This window comes from Pelodiscus sinensis, chromosome 6, assembly GCF_052426305.1.
Source record: "Pelodiscus sinensis isolate ZL-2025 chromosome 6, ASM5242630v1, whole genome shotgun sequence".
In the NCBI taxonomy this organism is placed as follows: Eukaryota; Metazoa; Chordata; order Testudines; family Trionychidae; genus Pelodiscus; species Pelodiscus sinensis.
This window is the reverse complement of record NC_143057.1, coordinates 131,409,390-131,436,420: the sequence shown is the minus strand read 5'-3', so window position 1 is coordinate 131,436,420 and position 27,031 is coordinate 131,409,390. Positions and strand designations below refer to the sequence as shown.

Here is a 27,031-nt window from a genome sequence, read left to right as displayed (position 1 = left end):
TGACCCCTGACCCATAAGAGGCCCCCACTCCTCCCAGGATCGAGGGCAGCTATGCGCCGGGTTTGGGGCCCCACCATTTTGCCTTGGCCCCCGGGCGCGTAACACGCTCACTACGCCTCTGACTGGCGCCTCCAGGGAACCCGGCAGGGGAGAGCAGCGGGGACACCCCAGGGAGGAGCAGGATAGAACAGCAGAGACTCGCTCATCTGGAGCACTAGAGCTTTATGGGCAGGAGCTCAGGGCGGCCTGGGGCAGAGGGAGCCCAGAGCGATTCCGCAGGCGGATCCGAGGCCAGGTTCACGGGCACCGTCGCGCCCCTCGGCGTCTCCCCGGCTCCATCATGGGTTGCGGACGAACAGGTTGGTGCCGACTCTGGGGAAGTGACAATTCAGGACAAGTCAGAGGCACGGCCAGGACCCTGCCGCAGTTCAACGTCCTGGGCGGGGCCGGAGCAGCCTCAGCCCAGGGCTGCTGGAGGTGACCGGCGCCACGGAAGCTGGCCCAGGCCCAGGCCTGGCGGTTCCCGCAGCCCAGCCCTGCAGGTTGGTTCAGTAGCTCTCAGCATCCTGCACTCTCGGTCTCACCCTGGTCTGCCCTGGGGCCGGGCAGGGGCCACGGTGGGGTCAGCCCCACGGGCTCCGTTTGGCTCCCCACCCCCGCCCGGGTATTTCAGTGAAAGTCTTGGGCAGGTCTCAGGCTCTTGGTTTGTTTGTTGCCCGCGACTGGCCCCCCCAAAATCCCAGGGACAGAATCGTGCCCTTAGCTGGGGCCACCAGCTCAGCCCCACTGATCTCCCGAGCAGCACAGCCCAGAGCCCCCCCTTGGTCCCTGCCTGAGCTGGGGACTCGAGTCTGGCCAGAAAGTTCACAAAGAGCTGGCGACCCCAGTGCTGCCCTGAGCCACCCAGCCCGGGATAAACACCTGGGCCTCCTTCCTGACGGCCGCCAGCCCGTCTGGCCTTGGTCCTCAGGGAGGTGCCCCAGGGCTGGCAGACCCTCCCCCATGGGCCTCTCCATGAGGAGGGCAGGGCCAGCGGGGGCCTAGCAGAGACACCCCACCAGTGGAGGCTCAGAGCCCCAGCTGCCAGGGGAGCGGGATGGGGGAAGGCCCCATGCCCCAACCTCACTGCATGGCAGCAGCCACCAGACAGCGGACCCCCCCAGTAGCTCACTCCCCATCCCAGCAGAAGCTGCAAGATGGGGGAAGCCCCCGGCCAGGGCAGCCCCTGAGTCCCCCCTGCGGCCCTGGGACTGGAAGAGCTCTCACTCCCCACTGCGCCCCAGGGAACAGAGAGAGCTTCTCCGGTCCTGGGGCCATGGCGGGGGGAGAAGGAGCAAGGGGGCTGCAGGGCTGCGGCGGGGAGGGGCAGACGGGGAGGCCTGGGTGGAATGGGGCAGGGCCTGGGGAAGGGGCAGGAAAGGGGGGGCCGTGACTGCAGATGGAAAGGGGGGGGCCCTCCACTTGCTCTAGGCCAGGGCTCCAGGAAACCTTAAACCTCCTCTGCCCACCTGGTCGCTTTCCAGTCGTCCCCTGGGGACTCGACCGCCGCACGCAGCAGCCACATGGTCTTCAGAAACTCCTTCCCGTCAGCACCCATGAAGCACTGGCCCACGAAGACGGCGGTGTTGTCTGTGAGGGAGCAGCCAGGAGCAACTGTCAGGGAGGCCCCGAGAGACAAACCCAGAGCTGGGGTAGAGGGGCTGCTTAAAGCACAATGGGAGCGGAAGAAACCGCTCCAGACCAGGCCAGAGGCGTTAGAGCGGAGCAGGCAGCAGTGCCTAGTGGTAAGGGTGGCTGGCCTTTGGTTCTTTAGTTGGATGGAGGTTCCCGCGCCAGGCTCCTGCACGGTTCAGCCTTGGCCGGGAACGAGGCTGGGGAAATGCGTTAAAATTTCCTGCCCCGTCTGAGTGGAAAGGCCAAGTTCCCCCCTCCCCCCGAGGCTGGCTCCAGATGGCTCTGGTTTGCCTCCTCCATGCCCCCCCGTCTCACAGCCCCCTCCTCCCAGGGACATGCTCCTGCCCCCCATCCCACACACACACGGAGCCCCAGAAGCAGGCAGAGGGCAGCGGTGCAGGCAGAGCTCTGGCGAGGGGCAGGCGCGCTGGGTGGGAAGGGACCCGGGTGTCCGGCTATGCCCAGCCAGGCCCTGTGGCCAGCAGCAGACCCGCCCGAGAGCCCTCAGCCAGTCCTGGGGACCAGACCCGGCACCAGCCCAGCGACAGGCTGCTGCGAGTGATGGGCTCCGAGTGGCTGAGGGCAGGGGCCGGAGCAGGGCCGGGGCGGGAAGGGCCAGCCCAGGGCTTCCCCCGAGGGGTTAGCGCCGAGTTCCCCACCGGGGCACGGACCCAGGGCCACCTACTTGTGAACGTCCATTTGACGGTGAAGCCGAAGGTGGGCTGCGCGGTCTCGTTGGTGGGATGCTGGAACCCGACGAAGGGCGACTCCAGGATGCGCCGGGAGGTGGCCGACACCGCCGTGAGGTACTTGCCGGAGAAGGCCCCCGTGGAGTCAACGGCAGAGATGGTCATATTGGAGCCCAGGTCGTTCCGCCACGAGCCGGTCAGCAGGCACTGAGAGCAGGAGCGGAGCAGGGTGGGTCCGAGGCTCAGCCCAGAGAGCTCCGGACAGAACCACAAGCCAGGGGTTCCCAGGACCCACGGGCAGCCTGTGTCTCCCTCCCCTCCCAGGCACGGCTGGCTCCAGGCTGGGTATGCGCCTCATCCCTCCTCCGCCTGTCCCCTTCCCGCAGCAACCGCCCCCTGCTGCCTCTTCATTTCGTTTGGTGCCGCTTTTCCTTGCTCACTTTCTCCACCCCGCTCATGACTGTGTAGACCTATAGCCTATCCCCCGTCTCCTCCTTGCTAAGATGAAAGGTCCCCGTCTCTCTAATCTCTCTCCATATGGGACCTGTTCCCAACCCCTCAGTATTTCAGTTGCCCTTCGCTGAACCCTTTCCAAGGCCAGTCTATCTTTGTGGAGATGAGGAGACCACATCTGTACCCAGTATTCAGGATGTGGGCGTGCCATGGATTTATAGAAGCAGGGCCGGACTGAGGGGTGGGCGAGCCAGGCAGCTGCCCGGGGCACCAACTGATGGGGGGTGCCTGATGGCAGCTGTAAGGGGCGCATGGCATCCCTTATAGCTACCATCAGGCTGGTGCTGTGCGCCCGGCTCCCGCAGCACCGGCTCCCCCCATCCCCATGGCGCCGGCCAGCAGCGCCCTTCCCCCCACGGCCGTGGGGCCCTGCACAGCCCAGCGCGCGCCAGCAGCAATGACCGGGCAGCGCATGCACCGTGCACCCTGGAGCGGGCCCGCACACTCCTCCTCATTGCAGGAGGAGTAACGGTAGTTCAAATTAGGAACTTTAGTTCGAACTACCTAGCCTGTGCCGTGTGTAGCCGCGGGCAGGGAGTCCGAACTACCGGGCATGCCAGCAGAGACCTGCCAGAAACAGTCCGAGCGCTCGGGCCAATTAAAAAACCTAGAGCCAGTTAGGAGGCTTCCAGACTCAAGGCAGCCAGACTAATGAGACCTCTTGGAGCCAATGAAGAACCGCCTGAGACAGGCTGAGAAGCTCCCGTCGGTTGGCTCAGAGTGCGAGCAGGGGCTGAGGAGAGAAGGGCTGTGGAGGGCTGAAAGGAGAAAGAACAAGCAGGTACCTGCAGGAAGAGGCTGCGTGGGTGGCCCAGGGTTTGAGCTTCACGCAGTTGATACTAGAGACATTCCAGACAGCTGCTGTCCCTGGGCAGGCCCGGGGTGTCCCCCCCCAAGTCTCACTGCAGCACTGGGGAAGGGCTGGCGTTGGCAGGGGGGTGTCCTGCCCTGTACCACAGGGAGGGGCCGCAGAGAGGATGGAGTTTGGGTCCCCTTGTCTCCCGTGCTGGCCAATGATGAGGGAGGCTCAAACAACCAGGAGGAAACCAGGAGGAAGTGTCTACTGGGGGCTGCTGGGAGCTTGAGGTGAGCCGCCCCCCGCAAGGGCAGGCTGAGAGGAGCAGCACACGCTCCGCCCAGTGGCACTGACAGGCAGCCCGTCGGGGCAGTGGGAGCAGGGCCTGAGGCAGGGTGGGTGGGCAAAGCAGCCTGGGCACCTGGTATTTCCTGACGTTCGAGTGCTCAGCCTTCTCCCATCCCCTTAAGACAACTGGTTTGATGTACCTGTGGCTGGAGCACTGGGGAGCCCCTGCAAAGAGCTGGGGCCGTGTTTGGCCGTCCCACCTCAGAGGGACCCTGCGAGAGTCGATGAGCACCGGACACGGAGGGAGGAGGCTGCTCCCTGTGCAATCAATGCATCTGAAAGGGCAGCACATCTCCCAGTGACCCATGGGCTGTGGGGCTCCCTGGCACAGGATCTCACCAAGGCCAAAACAGACAAGACCCAGAAGTTCCGAGGGAGGCTGGAGCCAGAGGGAAGCAGAAGAGCCGCATTGGAGCGAATGCCTGGGTGGGAGGGCGCTGACCCTCCTGCTTCAGGGCAGGGTGCAGCCCGGCCTGCCGGCCTCAGGCAGAAGATGCTCTGGGCACATGAACCCCTCACTGCACCCTCCGCACTGCCTCACCGGGGGGGAGGGGAAGCAAAGTTCAGTGGCTGCCGGGGCAAACCCGGGCTGGGAATTCCCATGTGCCCAGTGCCACCAGAACCTGCCAAGGGCATGGCCAAGGGCCCCTCGGCGGCTCCAGTGCACCCAACGGGCTCCCAGCGCCGAAGACAGGAACCTGCAGGAGCCTGCTGGACAGCCTGTCTCAGCTCCGTGGGACGCGGCTCCCCCAGCTTGCTCAGATGTGAGGGCCCCAGCCCCGCGCTGCCCATCGGCACAAATTCACAGGGAGCATTTGCTGCTTCCTCCCTCACTCCTCCAGTGCCAAATCCACCCTGGCCCCGTCACCTGCTGGGTGCACCGGGGCTCCTCTCCCTCCACGACCGCAAACCCCGGAGCCGTCCCTGCCCCCGCCCCTGGGGGAGGGGGAACCCCACGGGCTCCCGGCAGCTCAGCCCAGACGCTGCTGAGAGAGAGGCTGCTGCGTTCCCTCCAGAGCAGGATCCCGGGGGTCCCCATCCCCTCTGGCCTCCCCAAAGCCCCTGCAGCACCTGACGCTGTCGCCATCAGTCCCCCCCACCCTAAGAGCCCCTGTCCCTGCCCAGCACCCAGCCCCCTCGACCTCTGCCCACCTGCCCAGAACCAGCTCCCTCGGCCCTTCTCCAACCCCCTTGGCCCCTGCCCCAGCCCTGTCTGCCCCATACTTCTCCATCTGACGAGGCCCCGAGGGTCACCACGGCCAGGAGGGGGAGCAGGGAGAAGGCGACTTTCCCCATCCTCTCGGCGTGGAAGCTGCCTGGGTGCCAGGGAGTCTCCTGCTTTATAGCCCAGCAGCCTCGCAGTGCCAGCAATTGCACAACGGCTGCTGTTGAAAGCGGTTTCCTGTGGGCAGATGGGCCCGCTGGGCACCGAACTTCCCAGAATCACAGAGCCCTGGAACGGGAAGGGACCTCGAGTGGCCGCGTCCAGTCCCAGCCCCCACGGCAGGACCCAGCACCCTCTGGATCATCCCTGGCCGGTGTGTCCAGCCTGCTCTTCAGTATCTCCAGGGATGGGGATTCCACAACCCCCTGGGCAATTTATTCCAGTGTTTGACCCCCCTGACAGGCAGGAACTTTTTCCTAATGTCCAACCTAAACCTCCCCTGCTGCAGTTTAAGCCCCTTGCTGCTTGTCCTGTCCTCAGAGGCCAAGGAGAACCAGTTTTCTCCCTCCTCCCTGTGACACCCTTTTAGGTACCCGAAAGCTGCTGTCATGGCCCCTCTCAGGCTTCTCCTTTCCAAACTAAACAAGCCCAGTTCTTTCAGCCTCCCCCCACAGCCCATGTTCTCTCGACCTCTCATCATTCTTGTTGCTCTTCTCTGGACCTTCTCCAACTTCTCCACATCTTTCTTGAAATGTGGTGCCCAGAATGGGACACAATATGCCAAGTGAGGCTGTCATGCTCATGAGGGTTAGCCAGCAGCCTGGGGACTAAGGGGTTAACTATGTCCCTTACCTAGCCAGGTGGAGTGGCCAATAGGAATGTCAGTAGGAATTTCAAACTGGGAGAAAGGAGTTTTGGGTTTTCCCTCCTTTGTCTCTGGACAGTTCTCTCCAGCTATTGAGGGGGACAGACACCAGGGCTGTGTCCAGACTGGCCAGTTTTTCCGGAAAATCAGCCACTTTTGCGGAAAAACTTGCCAGCAGTCTACACTGGCCGCTTGAATTTGCGCAAGAACACTGATGATCTCATGTAAGATTGTCAGTGTTCTTGCGCAAATACTGTGCTGCTCCCGTTCGGGAAAAAGCCCTCTTGCGTAAATGTATTTGTGCAAGAGGGCCAGTGCAGACAGCTGAAACACGAAAATGGAGATCGGGGCTTTCTTGCGCAAAACCACGTCTAGATTGGCACGGACGCTTTTCTGCAAAAAGTGCTTTTGTGCAAAAGCGTCCTGCCGATCCAGACGCACTTTTCCGCAAATGCTTTTAACAGAAAAACTTTTCCATTAAAAGCATTTGCGGAAAATCCTGCCAGTCTAGACGTAGCCCAGGAGTATATTTTGTTATTATTCCATCCAGTCATTATGCTTGCAACAGGAATATTGTGCTGATAATAAAAGTTTTCTCTTTTCTTCTTATTAACCTGGGATTGGTTAATAGGGTGTCCTGGTTTGTACTTTAGGGCTGAGATTTCCCAATTGATCTCTCCCCTGATTTTTCACATCAGTACTTGGGTGGTGGCAGTGGAAGTTTTATTCCCAAAATCCAGGGTTGTTAAGATTTTGGGTGGAAGGTTTACACCAAAGCCTGGTAGATAAGGCTTTGGGTTACTTTTGCTGGTCCCCACGTCTGCATTTATTGTGCCCGAGGGGGGGAAGGAGCCGTGACATGGTGGCAGCGGTGGGATTATGTTGAGACCCCCAGACATTTTAAAAGGACACAGGGTTTTGTTTTGAGTTGCAAGCTTTGCAGTTTTTCCTCTTGGTTTTCTTTTGTTTCTGTGCTGGGTTAAGCTTAAGCCAGACACAGACCATCCCAACCAGTTTGGGGGTTTTCTAGCCTTCGGGACAACTGGCTAGCTAGGGTCGCTAAGGCGCCATGTCCAGCTCTAGGACAGGTTCATTCCCCAAAGAGAGGAGACAGGAGCAGGCCCCTGTGAGGCAAAGGGGGAGTGACCTTGAGACGGCAGGAGGAAGGTATAGCACCCTCCTCCCCCCTCGCCAATGCCTTCTCTGTGGGAAGCTGCCTGCAAGGCAGCCGGCAGAGCTCTGCCTGAGGAAGAAGTGGGATTCTTACCACGACTGAAGCAAACAGAAGCCAAAGAAAAAGAAAAGCAAGGCTAGCAGAAATGAAAGCGGAAGCAGAGGCAAAGCGCGCACAGCGTGAGGCTGAGGAGAAGTGCGCTGAGCGAGAACAGCTGGCCAAGCTAGCAGCAGCACAGGCCAAGATCGCCGGAATAAAGGCCGAGACCAGACGAATAGAAGCGGAAACACAGGAAAGGATGCTAAAGCGAAGGCCCCACCAACTGCCCGTCCTGCTCCCACCAACGTTCCAGTCCCTGGTCAACATCCCACGGAACTCCAGACCCAGAGAGCGGCAGAACGACAGAGCCTGTATCCTCCCCGGGGTTCAGTGTACAAGCATCTGGGGCAGGCTGGGGTGTGGTTATGGCAGGGATCAGATGTAGAGTCAGGCTGGTACCTTAACCAGCCCCAGAACAGGCGTGAGGTTTGGGAAGGGGGCGAGTGTGATTCTGAGGAGCTGTCTGTGGCTAGTCAGTCCTATGGGGAAAAGTTTTCCTCGATGTTTGCCTGAGGGTCTCTGCATGTCAGAGGGGAGGCTGGAGTCGCAGGGAGAGCCCAGGAATGAGGGAAGTGTCCTTCTGGAATGGTCTGGAGGGGCTGACCAGCGTGAAGTTTTAGTGGAGGAAAAGGATCAAACTCTGGAGGGGGAGGAGTTGGTGGCTGGGGAGGTCGGTACAACCCAACCTGCACAAGCTGAAGGTGACTTATTTGAGGGAGCTCAGTGTGAGCATCCTGTGTGTGGAGCCTGGCAGTTTGGCTGCTGGGGGGGCCGTATACCTACGGGGGAAGGGTTTCTTCCCAGTTCTTTGTCTGCAGGGGGTGCCTGTCAGCCTAGTTTGGCTGAGGAGAGGGCTCTGGGTCCAGGTTTAGCTCTGGGGACAGCCGAAGCCTAGAAGGGGGAGGGAGAGATCTCTGATCTCCCCCCAGAGGAGTCTGTGTCTTTCCCTGTGGAGACCGGCCTGTCCAGGGGGGAAGGGAACTCAGGAGGAGTTGGCGGTGGCTCAGCAGGGCCAGGGGAACACGAGCTGTTGCTTGCAGAAGGTGTCACGTCACTGGATTTTAGGGAAGCAGCCAGATTACTGCTGCGCCCATGGGGGGAGTGGCGGGTGTTTGCCCCAAAAGTGGTGCAAAGGGGGCCATGTGAGGTGTCAGATGAAAGCTGGCCTACGGATCCTGGATCTGCTCTTCATACACCTGTGTGACGTCTGGGTGTGGAGTTATAAACATGCGCTCTGTGCTGATGCTGAAAGATTCTGTCTGAGGCAGAGCATGGGCCGGGAATGTTTGCCCATGGCCATGCTAATGAGCAAAGCTGCAGGGAACAATGGATCTCTGGAGGCCAAAGACTCACCTGGCCACTGGCCACATGACTCCCTCCAGCTTAGAAGAGACCAGGAAGGAGGGATAAAGAGTCCATGTGGCCGACTCCATCTTGGTTCTCAGCTCTTCATCCCAGAGGCAGCAGTGCAGGGATCGAAGAGCTGGAAAGAACTGTAGACCCATCTGTGACGGACCGGGCCGTGTCTGGGCACAGCTGAGGGCGTCCGCTCAGGGCGAATTGCTCAAATCCGGGGCTACTTACAGCCCCCGACTGGCGACCTCTCCAAACAAGCCACAAACCAGTCCCACAGAGCGCTTCAGCTGCCTGCCTGAAGCCTCCCGAGCAAAACCCCTCCGACGCCCCAGCAATATCCGTGCCCCAGATGGCCCCGGGCCTCATACACAGGTGGGGGGTCCTAGCACCCAATCCCACCTACCCCGAACAAGTCCTGTCCAGTTCCAAGAAACCAGCCACAGATCCCTGGTCAATTTACCCTCTGGATCTTACCCACAAATCACGCTGGGCCAATCCTTTAGAATCTATATCTAAAGGTTTATTAACACAAGAAAGAAAAGCCTGAGAGTGAGGTTATTAAAGTACAGTACGTTACATGCACCGAATCTCCCAGTCCTCGATGCAGGCTCTAGCAGAGATGTTGCAGCTGCTGGTTTAAAAGATCTTATTGCACATCCTACGATCAGGATGGGTTCACAGGTCTTCCGGGCTCTTCAATCCCTGCACTGCTGCCTCTGGGATGAAGTGCTGAGCTGAGAACCAAATGGCATCGACCACATGGCCTCTTTATACCCCCTCCCTGGCCTCTTCTGGTCTCAGCCGGTCACCTGGTCCTCAGCCTCTCTCTGCTGGCAGCTCTTGGGTCTCCGCCCTCCTGCTTTAGGTGTGTCTTTGGGCCATCAAGGGCCATTGTCCCACAGGGCTTCACTACTCAGCCTGTCCATAGCAATGCTCAACCACATTCACAGAAATATTCAGCTTCCACACAGATTACAGATTCCTACCTACACACACAGACATTATACACTCACATAAATAGCGTACATAAGATCAACAAACAATAATCTCCCATTCAATACCCCACATGGCTCCCCCCATACCAATTTCTGGGGCCAACACCCCCACCTAGGGGTGCAGCAGCGATCTGGCTGCTTCCCTCCAATTCAGCAACGTGACACCCCCAACGCAAAATTGATGCAGGAAGTGACATCACTGAGGGCATCACAGGCCTCCCCCAACAAAATGGTGGTGTGCCTCAGTTTCCCTTCTTACACAGGACCTTCTGGCTGGAACCCTTTTTGTCCTGTAAGAAGTTCCAAGACCAGTTACAAGTGTTAACCACGAAATAGCAACATCACAGTGTCCCCTTACATACCGTCTGTCGTTTGGTACATCTCCAGACAGATTACATGGTATTTTCATAAACTCATGCACACTGTATACCGTTACAATTCTCTGCAACAATAATACATTGGTTACAAGAATTAACATCGGTAACAAGAACAATCCTACATCAGGTGTATACTGAAATTCTCTGTCAGGCCCCTTCTCTGGCCCCACACCATTGCAGTTTTGGCCCTTCAGGTTTAAACTGCAAATCTTCTTGGCCAAAACAAGTCCTGTCCCTCCCCCTTGTCCTCTGGGCTCCAGGCCTGAAACCTCTGGCCAGACCAAGACAAAGGGCTGGCTGGGCGTGACTCCCTGGCTCACAATGGCCCTGGAATTCTCCCCCTTCCCCCACTCAGTGGGGTAACAGCAGTGAGCTGTAGACTCCCAAGTCTCTCCTCTGTCCCTCTCTAACCTCTGTTTCCACATGGAACCAGATATCAACCTCCCTGATTGAGTATGAGTGTCCACAGTGTCCAGAGATGGGAGCATAACTGCCATCTCCTGCATCCTAGGGAGAGTGACCACACAGCTGTTCTGCTCTGCATACTTGGCTACACAGTCCTTCTCCTGAATCTGAGACACTAACTTCCCACTCTCCTCATTCACCTGGGAACAATCCTGTCCCACACACACTGACTTCCCCGCAAGCTGGTCACCCACAGTCACTGGGTCATCAGCCTGCTCCAATTCTCTGGCTGTTCCTGCCTCATCTGGAACAACCCTCAGTCCCTCCGAGACTTCTCCATAACCATCCACACTGGGTTTGTCTACATCCAAGTCAGTGGAGTCATTGCTAACAGACAAGTTCTGTCTGCCAGGCACTGCAACAAGTGCCTCACACAACAAGCTGCTGCCTTTTACAGGCAGAGCTTTCTCCTGAATGCCTTCTCCAAGCCAGGCATCGTCACCTCCCTCAGTCACAGCAAACTGCTTGCTACAAGCACTGCCAGGACTCTCCTCCCTATGAGCTTCCTTAAGCAGCAGTTCACCCTTCTCTGGCTCTGCAGTAGCATTGCCCTGCTGAGCCCCAACCAATTCCTCCTGCACTTCCCTTACTCCCTGAGTTATCTCTGGCCCCTCAGGTGGATTCACAGATAATCCCCTCTCAGGCACACAGACAGACTCACAAGAGAGAGGGTCAGAGGCATCTTCACTCCCTGTGCAGCTCTCTAGATGGCTGTAAACATCCACACCATCATTAGGCACCAGAGTTAACACACCCTCATTCTCTCCTTGTGCCCGGGCTAAGGGGTCTCCCTGCTCCCACAGAGTCGCTCCCCTCTCTGCCAGCAACACAGCAGCATTAGGCACAATATCGGGGTCACCACTGTCTGGTCTCTGGGGTTCTGGTAAAACACTGAGGGTATGTCTACACTACCCTCCTAGTTCGAACTAGCGGGGTAATGTAGGCATACCGCACTTGCAAATGAAGCCCGGGATTTGAATTTCCCGGGCTTCATTTGCATAAGCGGGGAGCCGCCATTTTTAAATCCCCGCTGCTTCGAACCCCGTGCAGCGCGGCTACACGGGGCTCGAACTAGGTAGTTCGGATTAGGTTCCTATTCCGAACTACCGTTACTCCTCGTGAAATGAGGTGTACCGGTAGTTCGGAATAGGCACCCTAGTCGAACTACCTAGTTCGAGCCCTGTGTAGCCGCGCTGCACGGGGTTCGAAGCAGCGGGGATTTAAAAATGGCGGCTCCCCGCTTATGCAAATGAAGCCCAGGAAATTCAAATCCCGGGCTTCATTTGCAAGTGCGGTATGCCTACATTACCCTGCTAGTTCGAACTAGCGGGGTAGTATAGACATACCCTGACTGACTCTACCTGAGTCACCTCATCCCTCTCCCCAGCAGAGACAAACCTTGGGCCACCCCCTTCCTGGGCCTTAGCCATATCCAGACCCAACTCTGGGACAACAACACTGCTCTCAGCCTTCACAGGCTGTGGGGCACCTTCCTCAGACACAGGAAGAAACTCTTCCCCACACACAGCCAGACAACCAGAGACAGCTTCTCCCTTGTCCCCACACCCCTGGCTAATCTCAGGCATACAGCTAGCCACTGAGACAGCTTCCTTCACTTCCCCATAGCTACTTCCACCAGCCATATTGCCAGCTTGCACACACTGTGCTTCTCCACACAACTCAATTTCAGCTTGTGCAGGTTCAATTCCACAAACCTCACCAGCCACCAACTCCTCAACTAAAACTTCACTCTGGCCAGCCACTCCAGGCTGCCCCAGAGAAACATTTCCCTGATTTCTGGGCTCTTCTTGCCCTGGTTCTGATTCCAGCCTCACCTCTGAGGCATCAGACGGGCCCTCACCCACAGGCTCACTGCCCCCCTGCACAGACACACAGCCATCTGCCACAGGCACACATGTAGAGACACTTTCCCCTTGGTTACAGGGAGACTGACCAGCTCCAGGAAACTTTCCATACCCACATGCACCCCCTTCCCAAACCTCCCTGCTAGCTACAGGTAACACAAAAGGTTTGCATTTACACATGCTTTGGGGTTGGGTCATCACATCAGCTGGGTAAAATACGTCTGCCATACCATAAGCACACCGCATACCCACAGAGTTACACATCGAACCTTCAGGAGAATACAGTCTCTCTTGCTCTTTTAGTCTCTTAAGCTGGAGGTCAAGTCTAGCATTTTCCTCCTTGGCTAGGGCCATCTTCTTTGCATGCTCTGCCCTTCTCTCTGCATGTTCTGCTTTTCTCATCTCAAGTTCCCGATCCATCTCCTTCTGTCTCTTAGCAATTTCTTCATCTGCCTTCCGCCTTCTTTCAGCAGCCTCCTTGGCTTGCTTCTGCTCCTTTTCATCCACATCTCTGGTTAATAACAACACTACCAGATCTAGTTTAGAGGCCCTTTTCCTAAAGGCAATGCCTCTCCCCAAGCACAAATCCTTCAGAGCACTTTTGCTCAGACTCTCATATAATTCCGGGATCATCGCAGCGGCTCTTTAATCAACCAAACTCTCAACACCAAAAATCAAATTTAGACAGCGTGGGGTCCTGATCCCAAAGCTCAATTGACTAAGATCTGTGGATCCTGCCGACTACGCCACTGTGACGGACCGGGCCGTGTCTGGGCACAGCTGAGGGCGTCCGCTCAGGGCAAATTGCTCAAATCCAGGGCTCCTTACAGTCCCCCTGACTGGCGACCTCTCCAAACAAGCCACAAACCAGTCTCACAGAGCGCTTCAGCTGCCTGCCTGAAGCCTCCCGAGCAAAACCCCTCCGACGCCCCAGCAATAACCGTGCCCCAGATGGCCCCGGGCCTCATACACAGGTGGGGGGTCCTAGCACCCAATCCCACCTACCCCGAACAAGTTCTGTCCGGTTCCAAGAAACCAGCCACAGATCCCTGGTCAATTTACCCTCTGGACCTTACCACAAATCACGCTGGGCCAATCCTTTAGAATCTATATCTAAAGGTTTATTATTACCAGAAAGAAAAGCCTGAGAGTGAGGTTATTAAAGTACAGTACGTTACATGCATCGAATCTCCCAGTCCTCGATGCAGGCTCTAGCAGAGATATTGCAGCTGCTGGTTTAAAAGTCCTTATTGCACATCCTACGATCAGGATGGGTTCACAGGTCTTCCAGGCTCTTCAATCCCTGCAGTGCTGCCTCTGGGATGAAGTGCTGAGCTGAGAACCAAATGGCATCGACCACATGGCCTCTTTATACCCCCTCCCTGGCCTCTTCTTGTATGCAGCAAGTCACCTGGTCCTCAGCCTCTCTCTGCTGGCAGCTCTTGGGTCTCCGCCCTCCTGCTTTAGGTGTGTCTTTGGGCCATCAAGGGCCATTGTTCCACAGGGCTTTGCTACTCAGCCTGTCCATAGCCATGCTTAACCACATTCACAGAAATATTCAGCTTCCACACAGATTACAGATTCCTACCTACACACATAGACATTATACACTCACATAAATAGCGTACATAAGATCAACAAACAATAATCTCCCATTCAATACCCCACATGGCTCCCTTTCATACCAATTTCTGGGGCCAACACCCCCACCTAGGGGTGCAGCAGCGATCTGGCTGCTTCCCTCCAATTCAGCAATGTGACACCATCCTGATCCTAGGATGTTCACCAAAGACTTTTAAGCCAGCAGCTGTAACATCTCTGCTAGATCCTGCATCGAGAACTGGGAGATTCGCTGCATGTAACGTAGGATACTTTAACAAACTCACTCTCAGGCTTTTCTTTCTTGTAGTAATAACCTTTAGATTGTAGATTCTAGAGGATAGGCTCAGCGATTTTACATTAGATTGTCATTGCTTTTCCGGAAAAGCAAGCGGCCAGTGTAGACAGCTGGCAAGTTATTCCGGAAAAGCAGCTGCTTTTCCGGAATAAGTGGCCAGTGTAGACACAGCCCTTATGTTAATCTTCATAACCAATGTGGTGTTGTTACTAAGAATTCTAACAATGTCCACTGTGCATCATTTTGTACCAGAACCCTGGAAACTGTTAAAAAATGTACCCAAGGCAACAGTGTATGTTCAAAAGCCTTGCGACACTGGTATTGCACTGTTAATACTTGTAATTAGTGTTAGAGCTTCTCACCTGAGAAGGGGCATCCCAGGACTGCTGGGCTGTGTGGAAAGGGAAACTGAGGTACGGCAACACTTTTGTGCTAACGGGCTCGTGTAAGGTGTCTAATGAAAGCTTGTTCGCTGCTGATTCTATGTATGATACTTGTGTACGTGTGTGACGTTTATATATGAAGTGGTCTCATTAACAATTTTACTCTCAACTTTTCTTTCTTTTATTACTATATCTTTAGAGTTTAAATTCTAAAGGATTGGCCCAGCGCGCTCTTGTGGGTAAGATCTAAAGTGAAAATTGGCCTGGAACTGTGGCTGAGTCCTTTGGCCAGGACTGGTTTGGAGCTGGTGAGTGTGGGTTTTACAACCGCTCACCTGTGTGTGAGGCCTAGGTCTGAGTGTGCCACACAGACGCTGGGGTGCCTGAGGGGTTTTGCTGGTGAGGCTTCCTGCTGGCTGGAGTGGCAGCTGAAGTGCTCGGTGCGACTGGCGGGGGCCTTGGGAAGGACCCCAGTTGAGGGCAGTAAGTTGCCCTGGTTTTAAGCAATTCACCCTGAGCTGATGCCCTCAGCAATGCCAAGACCTGTGTGTGACAGTGGTGTATTCGGCAGGGTGCACAGAAGCTCTGGATCAGGACCCCACGCTATTCTGAACTTGATTTGAGTCTGAGCGTTTGATTGGTTAAACAGGCATTTCTGGGCTCTGTATGTCAGTCGTGGTACTCCGCAGATGTGGAAGGGGTTAATTCTCACGTCTTTGCAAGGGATGTAAGGTGCGCATGCCCTTATTTACTGTGTTTTATCTCAGACCTCTAGGAAGAAATCACAGCCAGAGACTGTCCAGCACCATCTGTGATTGGGGGGGGAGGGGTATCATGCTCATGAGGGTTAGCCAGCAGCCTGGGGACTAAGGGGTTAACTATGTCCCTTACCTAGCCAGGTGGAGTGGCCAATAGGAATGTCGGTAGGAATTTCAAACTGGGAGAAAGGAGTTTTGGGTTTTCCCTCCTTTGTCTCTGGGCAGTTCTCTCCAGCTATTGAGGGGGACAGACACTGTGTCTCCCTCCAAGGAAAGACTCTTGCTTCACTTTCTGTAGGTAGGGTCAAGTTTACATGAAGCGTCAGGTTTCATTGTTTTATGGGTGGGGAAGGGGATCTGCTGTCTGGGCACTTTTTAAGAAATGTTTTGGCTTTTCTTTGTAACTAAGTTCTAGGCCCAGGGAGTTTCTCCATGAGGATATTTTGTTACTTTTCCATCCAGTCATTGTGCCTGCAGCAGGAATATTGTGCTGATAATACAAGTTTTCTCTTTTCTTCTTCTTAACCTGGGATTGGTTAATGGTGGTGTCCTGGTTTGTACTTTAGGGCTGAGATTTCCCAAGTGATCTCTCCCCCGATTTTTCACATCAGTACTCGGGTGGGAAGCAGCCAGGTCACTGCTGCACCCATGGGGGGGGGGGGGTTGCCCCAAAAGTGGTACAAAGGGGCCATGGGAGGTGTCAAACTAAAGCTGCGTTCTCCTGATTCTGTGCATGCTAGTGCTGTAATTGTAGGATATCTCTGTGTGACGTTATAAATCTGTATTCTGTACCAATACTGGAAACTTCTCTTTTTGGGGCTGAGCAATAAGCGAGGAATGCACAGCCCACGGACATGCGAATGAGCAAAGCTCCTTGGAACAATCGGTCTCTTAAGTACCAGAGAAAGAACCTAGATGCCTGGCCTGAGACCATGTGACTGCCTCCAGCTTGGAAGAAGCCAGGAAGGGATATAAATAGGCCACGTGACCGACTCCATCTTGGTGCTCAGCCCAGCCCCTCATCCCAGAGGCAGCCATGGAGGGATCAACAAGCCGGGAAGAACTGTGGACCCATCCGGACATAGGATGTGCACCAAGGACTTTTAAGCCAGCAGCTATAACATCTCTGCTGTGAGCCTGCATCGAGAACTGGGAGATTCGCTGCATGTAATGTATTGTCGGGGACTCAAACCCAGACGGCTTCAGTTCGTTGTCTGACCGTAAAGAGACAGGCAACACCAGCGAGATCTAATCACAAAGCTCTTTATTGAAGAGTGCACATGACAATAGAAAGCAGTCTGTCTCTACCGAGAACCAGCCCCCGATTTCTATAGCACGTAGGGTTATATAGACAGTTCCGTCGCGTCGTCGACTATTCACTTAAGCAACCCACCCCCCTTTGTTAGTTAGAAACTTCTAGCATGCATGCATACCTTGCCAACTATACAAGGTGGCCTTGATACATCAGCAACTTTCTTATTAAGACAGAAAGCAAGTACCAGACAATGAGGAGACAGGGAGTTTTCTTATCAGTTTCTTAAGCAAGCTGTTCAGCTCAGCAAGTACAAAAATGCAGCTGTTCACTTTTTTTTTTTTTTTTTTTTTTGTAGCTTAGGCAGGCATTTGAAGTACGGCCTTGCTCAACTCATGTCTCAACTTTTGTTCAGGGACTACCCAGAACCCTTTGCTGGACTCTTCTCGGTCTGTCTTAGCATAACGGCCCTAGGCCCAATGTTCTGTGGCCTAACAGTATGATACTTTAGCAACCTGACTCTCATGCTTTTCTTTCTTTAATAATAAACCTATAGAGGTTAGATTCTAGAGAATTGGCTCGGCGTGATTTGTGGGTAAGATCCAGAGGGTAAATTGTTCGGGATCTGTGGCTGGTTTCTTGGAACTGGAAGAACCCATTCAGGGGAGGTGAGATGGGGTTCTATCACCCTCACCTGTGGGCAGGCCCAGGGCTGTTTGGGGCACAGAGAGCACTGGGGTGCCAGAGGGGTTTTGCTCGTGAGGCTTCTGGCTGGCCAGACTGTCAGCTGAAGCGCTCCGTGTGACTGGTGTGTGGCCTATTTGGGAAGGTCTCCAGTCAGGGGCTGTAGGGAGCCCCGAGTTTGAGCAATTTGCCCTGAGCGGACGCCCTCAGCTATGCCCAGACTTGGCCCGATCCGTCACAAAGGTTTACACCAAAGCCTGGTAGATAAGGTTTTGGGGTACTTTTGCTGGTCCCCACTTCTGCATTTATCATGCTAGAGTGGGGAAGGAGTCATGACAGAGGCCAAATCAGCTTTTTTTGCAACAGCGTCACACTGTTGACTCATATTTAGCTTGTGGTTCACTCTGATCCCTAGATCCCTTTCTGCACTTCTCCTTTCTAGTCAGCCACTTCCCATTCTGTGTGTGTGAAATGGATTGTTCCTTCCTATGTGCAGTACTTTGCGTTTGTCCTTGTGAACTTCATCCTGTTTACCTCAGACCATCTCTCCAATTTGTCCAGATCATTTTGAATTATGACCCATCCTCCAGAGCACTTGCAACCCCTCCCAGCCTGGGATCATCTGCAAACTTAATAAGCGTCCTCTCTATGCCATTATCTAAATTGTTGATGAAGATATTGAACAGAGCCCGTCCCAAACCCCACTTGTTCTGCCCTTACAACCTGCCTGTGAACCGTTAATAACTACTCTCTCAGAATGGATATCCGGCCAGTTCTGCACCCACCCTGAAGTAGCCCCATCTAGGTTGTATTTGCCTAGTTTATTGATAAGAAGGTCATGGGAGACCATGTCAAATGCTTTACTAACATCAAGGAATACCACCTCGTAGAATCCCAGAGCTGGAAGAGACCTCAGGAGGCACCAAGTCCAGCCCCCTGCCCAAAGCAGGACCAACCCAACTCAACCATCCCAGCCAGGGGCTTGCCAAGCCAAGACTTTGTCTACTGCTTCTCCCTTATCCACAAGACTCGTGATCCTATCAACGAAAGCTATCGGATTAGTTTGACATGATTTGTCTTTACAAATCCATGTTGGCTGTTCCCTGTCACCTTGCCACCTTCCAAGTGTTTACAGGCGATTTCCTTAATTCCTTGCTCCGTTATCTTCCCTGGCACAGACTTTAAACTGACTGGTCTGTAGATTCCTGGGTTCTTCTTATTTCCCTTTTTATAGATGGGCCTGAGATTTGCCTTTTTCCAGCCTTCTGGACTTTCTCCCGCCCTCCATGACTTGGCAAGGAGAAAGGCTAATTTCTCAGACACATCAGTGACTCACATCCCAAATCCCCAGCTAGCTACTTCCGAGGGGGAGCCGAGTTAGTCTGTAGCTGGAAAAAAACCTTGAAAACAGCGAATAGTCCAGCAGCACCTTACAGACCAATAGAGCAGGTGGATGGTAATGCAGTGCCCAAGGACACTGAGGCACTCACGTGGGGTTACTGCAGGCCAGTAGAAATCCCCTGCACCGTCGCAAAACGGATGGAGCAACCGCCATCCCCGTGTCGTCACGCCAGCTATTCGAAGGATGCAGCCAAGCCCCCAGGACCCAGGACGGGGCCCTGAGCGCAAAGGCTGTTTCTGTCGTCTCTAAAGGGCTTGACCCTAAACTCGTCGTAGAGCTCGACAGGGGCACGCAAGGCAGAGTTCGTCAATAGGACGGAGGTCGATGGAGCAGCCGTGAGGCCCAAAGAAACACGGCAGCAGGGGCCTCTGCTGAGTTTGGTGGGGAAGGCTCTGCCGTCCTGAACCGCCAGCCTGGCCCTGCCCACACGCCACCCCCAGAGCCTGGTAAGACCCTGGGACCTGGTAAGAATTGTACATTCCAGTGCAAGACCCTAACCCCATATCGACTGGGCCACGTCACCTCAGGGCAGGATGCAGAGATAAAGTTTCTTGACACCTTACGTGACCGCTTCTTGGAGCAGCTGAGTCTAGAACCCAAAAGGGGAGAGGCTGTTCTTGATTTAATCCTAAGTGGAGCGCAGATCTGGTCCAGGAGGTAAATAGAACTGGACCACTTGGAAATAGTGTCTGTACTGTAATCAAATTTAACAGCCCTGTGGTGGGAAAAACCCCTCAGCAGCCCAACACTGGGGCGTTTAATCTCAGAAAGGGGAACTACGCAAAAATGAGGAGGTTAGTTAACCAGAAATTAAAAGGAGCAGTGACAAAAGTAAAATCCCTGCAAGCTGCACGGAAACTTTTCAAAGACACAATAATAAAGGCCCAACTTAAATGTAGACCCCAAATTAAACACAGTAAGAGAACCAAAAAAAGAGCCACCGTGGCTTAACCACCAAAAGAAGCAGTGAGACATAAAAAGTCACCTGTTAAAAAGTGGAAGTCAAATCCTAGTGAGGAAAATAGAAAGGAGCATAAACTTAGCAAAGAATTTGGGGGAGGCGGGGGCGGCCTTGAAACAGCTAAGGGGGGGCAATGGGGTTGGCCGAGAAAGATGGGGGGGCCCAACGGGAAGCAGGGCTGGTTGTGGGGAGGGGGGGAGGTACACGTCCGGTATTTTCTGATTTTTTTTTACCAGACAGAGCGTGCAAATACCAGACTGTCTGGTACAATGCCGGACACCTGGCACCCTTACCCGCCACTCCTCCCCCGCGGCCGCCCAGCTGATCGCGCAGCCCTTAGCCGAGCACCACGGAGGGAGGGGAAGGGGGCAGGGCAGTGACGTACACAGCCAGGGGCCAGAACCATGTACGTCGTCACCCCCCTCCTCTCCCGCTGTGGTGCTCAGCTGAGTGTTGCACACTCTGCCGGGCCACTGCGGGAGAGCCAGCAGCACAATCTGCCATTTGGGCTCCCCCATGGCAGGAAGGGAAGGGGGGGGTGACATACATGGCCCTGCCCCCTAGCCACATGCATCACTGCCCCGCCCCCCTCCCTCGCGGTGGCCCGGCTGAGCAGGCAGAACTCAGCCGAGATCCATGGTGGGGGGAAGAGGTAGGGGGGCAGGGAGAGACAGAGGGGAGGGAGAGGCCAAGGGGGAGAAGAAGAGAAAGGGAGAGTGAGAGGCAGGAGGGGGAGAAGAGAAAGAGACAGAGAGAGGCAGAAGGCGAGAGAGGCAGGAGGGAGGAGAGCGGAGACAGAGAGGGAGGCAGTAGGAGGAGAGAGAGAGAGAGAGAGAGAGAGAGAGAGAGAGACCGGAGGCTCAGGAGAGGAGACCGACGTGGAGGAGAGACCTGAAAATCCCGTCTTATGATGGGCTAATTGGCTAGTATCATAAGAAAAGCCAAAAAAGGAGTTGGAAGAATGGTTAGCCAGAAACTCAAAAAGTAACAGCAAAATGTTTTCTAAATACATCAGAAGCAGGAAACTGGCTAAACAACCAGTGGGGACCTTGGATGATCGAGATGCTAAAGGAGCCCTCAAAGTTGATAAAGTCATTGCAGAGAAACTAAATGAATTCTTTGCTTCAGTCTTCACGGCTGACAATATCATAGAACCACAGAGCTGGAAGAGACCTCAGAAGGTCATCGAGTCCAGCCCCCTGCGCTAGGCAGGACCAGTTCCAACTAAATCAACCCGGCCAGGGCTTTGTCAAGCTGAGACTTAAACACCTCTAGGGATGGAGACTCCACTACTTCCCTAGGTAACCCATTCCAGTGCTTCACTACCCTCCTAGTGAAATAGTTTTTCCTAATATCCAACCTGGACCTCTCCCACCACAACTTGAGCCCATTGCGCCTTGTTCTGCCACCTGTCACTACTGAGAACAGCCTCTCTCCATCCTCTTTGGGACCCCCTGCAGGGAGTTGAAGGCTGCTATCAAATCCCCCCTCACTCTTCGCTTCTGCAGACTAAACAGACCCAAGTCCCTCAGCCGCTCCTCGTAGGTCATGTGCTCCAGCCCCCTAATCATTTTGGTTGCCCTCCACTGGACCCTCTCCAATGGGTCCACATCCTTTCTGTAGTGGGGGGCCCAGAACTGGACACAATACTCCAGATGTGGCCTCACCAAAGCCGAATAAAGGGGAATGATGACATCTCTGGATCTGCTGGCAATGCTCCTCTTAATGCATCCTAATAGGCCATTAGCCTTCTTGGCTACAAGGGCCCCTGTTGACTCATCTCCAGCTTCTCATCCACTGTAACCCCCAGGTCCTTTTCTGCAGAACTACTACTTAACCAGTCGCTCCCCGCCTATAATAATACTTGGGATTCTTCCATCCCAAGTGCAGGACTCTACACTTGTCCTTGTTGAACCTCATCAGATTTCTAGTGGCCCAATCCTCCAATTTGTCTAAGTCACTCTGGACCCTATCTCTGCCCTTAAGCGTATCTACCTCTCCCCCTAGCTTAGTGTCATCCGCAAACTTGCTGAGGGTGCAATCCATCCCCTCCTCCAGATCATTAATAAAGATATTGAACAAAACCGGTCCTAGAACCGAACCTTGGGGCACTCGGCTAGAAACCGACCGCCATCCTGACATCGAGCCATTGATCACTACCCGCTGGGCCCGGCCTTCTAGCCAGCTTTCTATCCATCTTACCGTCCATTTATCCAATCCACATTCCCTTAACTTGCTGGCAAGAATATTGTGGGAGACCGTATCAAAAGCCTTGCTAAAGTCAAGGTATCTCACATCCACTGACTTCCCCATGTCCACAGAGCCAGTTACCTCATCATAGAAGCTAATCAGATTGGTCAGGCACGACTTGCCCTTTGTGAATCCATGCTGACTATTCCTGATCACTTTCCTCTCATCCAAGTGCTCCAAAATGGATTCCTTAAGGATCCCTCCATGATTTTTCCGGGGACAGATGCTGAGGCTGACTGGCCTATGGTTCCCTGGATCGTCCTCCTTTTTTTTTTTTTTTTTTGAAGCTGGGCCCTACATTTGCCTTTTTCCAGTCATCCAGGATTTCTTCCGATCTCCACGACTTTTCAAATATAATGGCCAAAGGCTCCACAATGACATTTGCCAACTCCCTCAGTACCCTCGGATGCACTAAGTCCGGACCCATGGATTTGTGTACGTTTAGCTTTTCTAAATAGTTCCTAACCTGTTCTTTACCCACCACGGGCTGTCCATCTTCATCCCATCTTGCGTCACTTGGCGCAGAAGTCCAGGAGCCGACTTTGTCCGTGAATACAGAGGCAAAGAAAGCATTGAGTACTTCAGCTTCCCCCACATCATCTGTCACTAGGTTACCTCCTTCATCCAGTAGGGGCCGCACAAACTGTCCACGATAACTCCAAGATCTTTCCTGATTTGTCGTAGCCCCCATCATACTGTACGTGTAGTTGGGTTATTGTTCCCGATGTGCATTACTTTACACTTAGCCACATTACATTTCATTTGCCATTTTGCTGCCCAGTCGCTCAGTCTGGTGAGATCTTCTTGGAGTCCCTCAGTCTGCGTCTGTCTGGACTATCTCATACATTCCCCAACAGCACTGGAGTTTGGGTCACGCCAAGCCCGTTCTTCCCTGCTTCTCCATGCGGTGAATTAAAGGAGGGCAGGGATGCATCATCCACGCCTGGGGTATGTGCTAGTTGGCAGGTGGGGGCCGGGCCTGTGCTCCCTCCCTGTGGGCTGAACCCCCGGGGAACAGCCTGGCGCCTGCGGCAGGACCCCTCTGGAGTGAGCACTCCGGAGTGGGCTCAGACTGGCTTTTGTTTTCGGTCTATTGTGGAGTGGCAGGCTGGCCCAATGGTTTGAGGCTGGGCTCAAGGCACCGAACGCGATTCCTTCCCTGCCGACCCTTTAGTGAAGGGCTGGAAAAACCCTCTGGCCAGTCACGAGAAGCAGTTTCGGTGGGTTTCTGTCTAGTAGGAGGTAGCAGCGGTCAGGCCGGGCCAGCGTTGGTGCCAGTGCTCAGCTCGAGGGAGCCTTGAAAAAGTGGGCCCCTTCCGGCCCCGGTGGGTGCCACGGCTCAGACAGAACAGCTGTCGCCTATAGGAGGGGAGCTCTCCTCCCCGGGGTACGGGAGGCCATCGGGAGCTCTCCTCCCCGGGGTACAGGGGGCCATTGGGAGCTCTCCTCCCCGGGGTACGGGGGGCCATCGGGAGCTCTCCTCCCAGGGGTACGGGGGACCATCGGGAGCTCTCCTCCCAGGGGTACGGGAGGCCATTGGGAGCTCTCCTCCCCGGGGTACGGGAGGCCATCGGGAGCTCTCCTCCCAGGGGTACGGGAGGCCATTGGGAGCTCTCCTCCCAGGGGTACGGGAGGCTATTGGGAGCTCTCCTCCCAGGGGTACGGGAGGCCATTGGGAGCTCTCCTCCCCGGGGTACGGGAGGCCATCGGGAGCTCTCCTCCCCGGGGTACAGGGGGCCATTGGGAGCTCTCCTCCCCGGGGTACGGGAGGCCATCGGGAGCTCTCCTCCCAGGGGTATGGGAGGCCATTGGGAGCTCTCCTCCCAGGGGTACGGGGGGCCATTGGGAGCTCTCCTCCCAGGGGTACGGGGGGCCATTGGGAGCTCTCCTCCCAGGGGTATGGGAGGCCATTGGGAGCTCTCCTCCCAGGGGTACGGGGGGCCATCGGGAGCTCTCCTCCCAGGGGTACGGGGGACCATCGGGAGCTCTCCTCCCAGGGGTACGGGAGGCTATTGGGAGCTCTCCTCCCAGGGGTACGGGAGGCCATCGGGAGCTCTCCTCCCAGGGGTACGGGAGGCCATCGGGAGCTCTCCTCCCAGGGGTACGGGAGGCCATCGGGAGCTCTCCTCCCAGGGGTATGGGAGGCCATCGGGAGCTCTCCTCCCAGGGGTACGGGAGGCCATCGGGAGCTCTCCTCCCAGGGGTACGGGAGGCCATCGGGAGCTCTCCTCCCCGGGGTATGGGAGGCCATTGGGAGCTCTCCTCCCAGGGGTACGGGAGGCCATCGGGAGCTCTCCTCCCCGGGGTACGGGAGGCCATTGGGAGCTCTCCTCCCCGGGGTACGGGAGGCCATTGGGAGCTCTCCTCCCAGGGGTATGGGAGGCCATTGGGAGCTCTCCTCCCAGGGGTACGGGGGGCCATTGGGAGCTCTCCTCCCCGGGGTACAGGGGGCCATCGGGAGCTCTCCTCCCAGGGGCACGGGAGGCCATCGGGAGCTCTCCTCCCAGGGGCACGGGAGGCCATCGGGAGCTCTCCTCCCAGGGGCACGGGAGGCCATCGGGAGCTCTCCTCCCAGGGGTATGGGAGGCCATTGGGAGCTCTCCTCCCCGGGGTATGGGAGGCCATTGGGAGCTCTCCTCCCAGGGGTACGGGGGGCCATCGGGAGCTCTCCTCCCCGGGGTACGGGAGGCCATCGGGAGCTCTCCTCCCCGGGGTACGGGAGGCCATTGGGAGCTCTCCTCCCCGGGGTACGGGAGGCCATTGGGAGCTCTCCTCCCAGGGGTACGGGAGGCCATTGGGAGCTCTCCTCCCAGGGGTACGGGGGGCCATTGGGAGCTCTCCTCCCCGGGGTACGGGAGGCCATTGGGAGCTCTCCTCCCCGGGGTACAGGGGGCCATCGGGAGCTCTCCTCCCAGGGGCACGGGAGGCCATCGGGAGCTCTCCTCCCAGGGGCACGGGAGGCCATCGGGAGCTCTCCTCCCAGGGGTATGGGAGGCCATCGGGAGCTCTCCTCCCAGGGGTATGGGAGGCCATTGGGAGCTCTCCTCCCCGGGGTATGGGAGGCCATTGGGAGCTCTCCTCCCAGGGGTACGGGGGGCCATTGGGAGCTCTCCTCCCCGGGGTACGGGAGGCCATTGGGAGCTCTCCTCCCCGGGGTACAGGGGGCCATCGGGAGCTCTCCTCCCAGGGGTATGGGAGGCCATCGGGAGCTCTCCTCCCAGGGGCACGGGAGGCCATCGGGAGCTCTCCTCCCCGGGGTACGGGAGGCCATTGGGAGCTCTCCTCCCAGGGGTACGGGAGGCCATTGGGAGCTCTCCTCCCCGGGGTATGGGAGGCCATTGGGAGCTCTCCTCCCCGGGGTACGGGAGGCCATCGGGAGCTCTCCTCCCCGGGGTACGGGAGGCCATCGGGAGCTCTCCTCCCAGGGGTACGGGAGGCCATCGGGAGCTCTCCTCCCAGGGGTACGGGAGGCCATCGGGAGCTCTCCTCCCCGGGGTACGGGAGGCCATCGGGAGCTCTCCTCCCCGGGGTACGGGAGGCCATCGGGAGCTCTCCTCCCCGGGGTACGGGAGGCCATCGGGAGCTCTCCTCCCAGGGGTACGGGAGGCCATCGGGAGCTCTCCTCCCAGGGGTACGGGAGGCCATCGGGAGCTCTCCTCCCCGGGGTACGGGAGGCCATCGGGAGCTCTCCTCCCAGGGGTACGGGAGGCCATTGGGAGCTCTCCTCCCCGGGGTACGGGAGGCCATTGGGAGCTCTCCTCCCCGGGGTACGGGAGGCCATTGGGAGCTCTCCTCCCCGGGGTACGGGAGGCCATTGGGAGCTCTCCTCCCCGGGGTACAGGGGGCCATCGGGAGCTCTCCTCCCAGGGGTACGGGAGGCCATCGGGAGCTCTCCTCCCAGGGGCACGGGAGGCCATCGGGAGCTCTCCTCCCCGGGGTACGGGAGGCCATTGGGAGCTCTCCTCCCAGGGGTACGGGAGGCCATCGGGAGCTCTCCTCCCAGGGGTATGGGAGGCCATTGGGAGCTCTCCTCCCCGGGGTACGGGAGGCCATCGGGAGCTCTCCTCCCCGGGGTACGGGAGGCCATCGGGAGCTCTCCTCCCAGGGGTACGGGAGGCCATCGGGAGCTCTCCTCCCAGGGGTACGGGAGGCCATCGGGAGCTCTCCTCCCCGGGGTACGGGAGGCCATCGGGAGCTCTCCTCCCCGGGGTACGGGAGGCCATCGGGAGCTCTCCTCCCCGGGGTACGGGAGGCCATCGGGAGCTCTCCTCCCAGGGGTACGGGAGGCCATCGGGAGCTCTCCTCCCAGGGGTACGGGAGGCCATCGGGAGCTCTCCTCCCCGGGGTACGGGAGGCCATCGGGAGCTCTCCTCCCAGGGGTACGGGAGGCCATTGGGAGCTCTCCTCCCCGGGGTACGGGAGGCCATTGGGAGCTCTCCTCCCCGGGGTACGGGAGGCCATTGGGAGCTCTCCTCCCCGGGGTACGGGAGGCCATCGGGAGCTCTCCTCCCCGGGGTACGGGAGGCCATCGGGAGCTCTCCTCCCAGGGGTACGGGAGGCCATCGGGAGCTCTCCTCCCCGGGGTACGGGAGGCCATCGGGAGCTCTCCTCCCAGGGGTACGGGAGGCCATCGGGAGCTCTCCTCCCAGGGGTACGGGAGGCCATCGGGAGCTCTCCTCCCCGGGGTATGGGAGGCCATCGGGAGCTCTCCTCCCCGGGGTACGGGAGGCCATCGGGAGCTCTCCTCCCCGGGGTACGGGAGGCTATTGGGAGCTCTCCTCCCAGGGGTATGGGAGGCCATTGGGAGCTCTCCTCCCAGGGGTACGGGAGGCCATTGGGAGCTCTCCTCCCAGGGGTATGGGAGGCCATTGGGAGCTCTCCTCCCAGGGGTACGGGAGGCCATTGGGAGCTCTCCTCCCAGGGGCATGGGAGGCCATTAGGAGCTCTCCTCCCCGGGGTACGGGAGGCTATTGGGAGCTCTCCTCCCAGGGGTATGGGAGGCCATCGGGAGCTCTCCTCCCAGGGGTATGGGAGGCCATTAGGAGCTCTCCTCCCCGGGGTAC

General features: G+C 56.8%; 1 protein-coding gene across 1 annotated transcript; it reads right to left on the bottom strand.

The window, feature by feature from the left end:
- Positions 1-205: 205 nt before the first annotated feature.
- LOC102459400 (avidin-like) lies at positions 206-5,404 on the bottom strand. The gene is made up of 4 exons (XM_075917100.2): positions 5,245-5,404; positions 2,360-2,570; positions 1,509-1,629; positions 206-372 (listed from the first exon to the last, which is right to left on the bottom strand). The coding sequence occupies exons 1-4, from the start codon at positions 5,314-5,316 to the stop codon at positions 339-341; spliced, it is 438 nt and encodes a 145-aa protein (XP_075773215.2). The 5' UTR covers positions 5,317-5,404; the 3' UTR covers positions 206-338.
- Between the last annotated feature and the right edge of the window lie 21,627 nt (positions 5,405-27,031).